At 41.9% G+C, this 1,788-nt stretch overlaps 1 protein-coding gene across 1 annotated transcript in view; it reads left to right on the top strand.

Annotated features, from left to right (window-relative positions):
• Positions 1-1,699, top strand: part of uvssa (UV-stimulated scaffold protein A) — a gene marked incomplete at its 3' end in the record, with an annotated part of 15,789 nt that extends 14,090 nt beyond the window's left edge. The window contains 1 exon segment of the mRNA XM_014026734.1: positions 1,597-1,699. Within this exon segment, the coding sequence (XP_013882188.1) occupies positions 1,597-1,699 (103 nt within the window).
• Between the last annotated feature and the right edge of the window lie 89 nt (positions 1,700-1,788).

Below are 1,788 nucleotides of genomic sequence, written 5' to 3'. Positions count from 1 at the left end.
CACACACACACACACACACACACACACACACACACTTAACAAAGAGACTCCACTCCCTTCAGAAACTGTGGATGAGCTCTTCATCATTTCTGAGATGTTTTTCAGTACATCTCTGGTTCTGTTTGTTGGCTCGGTTCATCCTCCGGTGTTTTTATCTAAAAATGACAGATTAGAGGAGCACCGGCCTTTCAGTAGCTGCTTCCTTGGTCAAGAGGTTTTCAAACCGGGGTGGACTCATTTTTTACTGAGGGCCACAGGAGTGAGCATCATGGTGGCCCTCAAAGGGCCAGTTGTGATTAACTTTGACGTTTTGTTTTTAACTTCAACTAAACATGAAACGTCACATTCCTCAAGCACCCTAACAAACGCAAACTGAGCTCTACCTGGTATTTCCTGCATAGAAACAGCATTTTAACACATCCTCTTATAAACACTGAAAAATACTTTGAGTACAACTGACTAAATGTGAAATAAATAAGACAGAAATACTATTAAAAGTAAACGTAAGAGTTTTACTCACTACTGAGTGAGTAGTGAGTAGCTGCCATCTTGAACTTTGAACTCTCCTACTTTCCAACAGGTAATTCCCAGTGGAATTTACGACTTATAAGTGAGAAATTCCCACTTCCCAGTACAACTGGGCTGCAGAAAAGTCGCTGTAAAAATGCAGTGAAATTGAGATTTTACATGGCAAATCTTGCTCGCTACCAGCTACTTTTGAACTAATAATAATAAAATAATCAACATGCATCATGGGAGTTGTAGTTTGTGGTCAGTGCTGGCTTTAAAGCAGCACATTCTTTTTTTTTAAGACATAAATACATCTTTGAAGCTCTCAGTCCATAATATGGAGCCCGCCAAGGGACAGTGGTGAAAAAAAAAACAGCTGCTGGAAATCCGTGCGCACAGATTACTAAACCGTGCGCACAGATTATTAAACCGTGAGCAGAGATTACTAAACCGTGCACACGGATTACTAAACCGTGTACACAGATTACTAAACCGTGCGCACGGATTACTAAACTGAGCGCACCATATAAAACGCCGTGGTGGCTCTGTCAGTTGGTTCTGATCTAAGTAGTGATCCTTCTGTTCTTCACAAACTAAGCTCACTGCTGTGACCTCGGTCAAATAAAACACCAGATTTCAGGTAAAACTCTACATTCTGTGTCAGTTCTCACAGTAAATTCTAAATCTAAAAAAAATGACTCCTGGTTCTGATGAAACATGCAGGAGGAACCAGCCTCCAAAATAAAATCACCTCAAAAGCCAGTTTCAGAATAAAAGCAGAGACTTGGGCTTTGATTTGTGTTTGATTTGCAGTTTTCTGCAGATACCTAAAGGGCCAGATGTGGCCCCCAGGCTGAGGTGTCCATGTTTACTGTAAGCATGTGTAGGACCTGATCCAGGAAGGAAGTTCCTCCTCTTTTTATGATGAAGAGGAAACTGAAGCTTCACTTGTTGATCAGAAATATAGAAAGTTCTTTAAGTTTCTTCTTAATTAGCTTGATTAACTAAGCGTCGTAGTGACATCCTGTCCCACAGAGCTCTCTGTTCTGCAGACGTCTGTGATTAATCCTTCCTGTTCCTCCTCAGATGAAGGCTGCCTCAGATGAAGATGATGATGACGATTTTGATGAAGTTCCAGAGAAAGAAGGTTATGAGCCGCACATTCCTGAGCACCTCCGAGCCGAGTACGGTCAGTTTACCTACACAAACACACGGCCCTGATCTGCAGACACGTGTCTAAACAGTCCAACACACACACACACACACATACACACACAC

This window comes from Austrofundulus limnaeus, unplaced genomic scaffold (genome assembly GCF_001266775.1).
Source record: "Austrofundulus limnaeus strain Quisiro unplaced genomic scaffold, Austrofundulus_limnaeus-1.0 Scaffold586, whole genome shotgun sequence".
NCBI lineage: Eukaryota > Metazoa > Chordata > Actinopteri > Cyprinodontiformes > Rivulidae > Austrofundulus > Austrofundulus limnaeus.
This window is presented reverse-complemented; position numbering and strand designations above follow the sequence as displayed.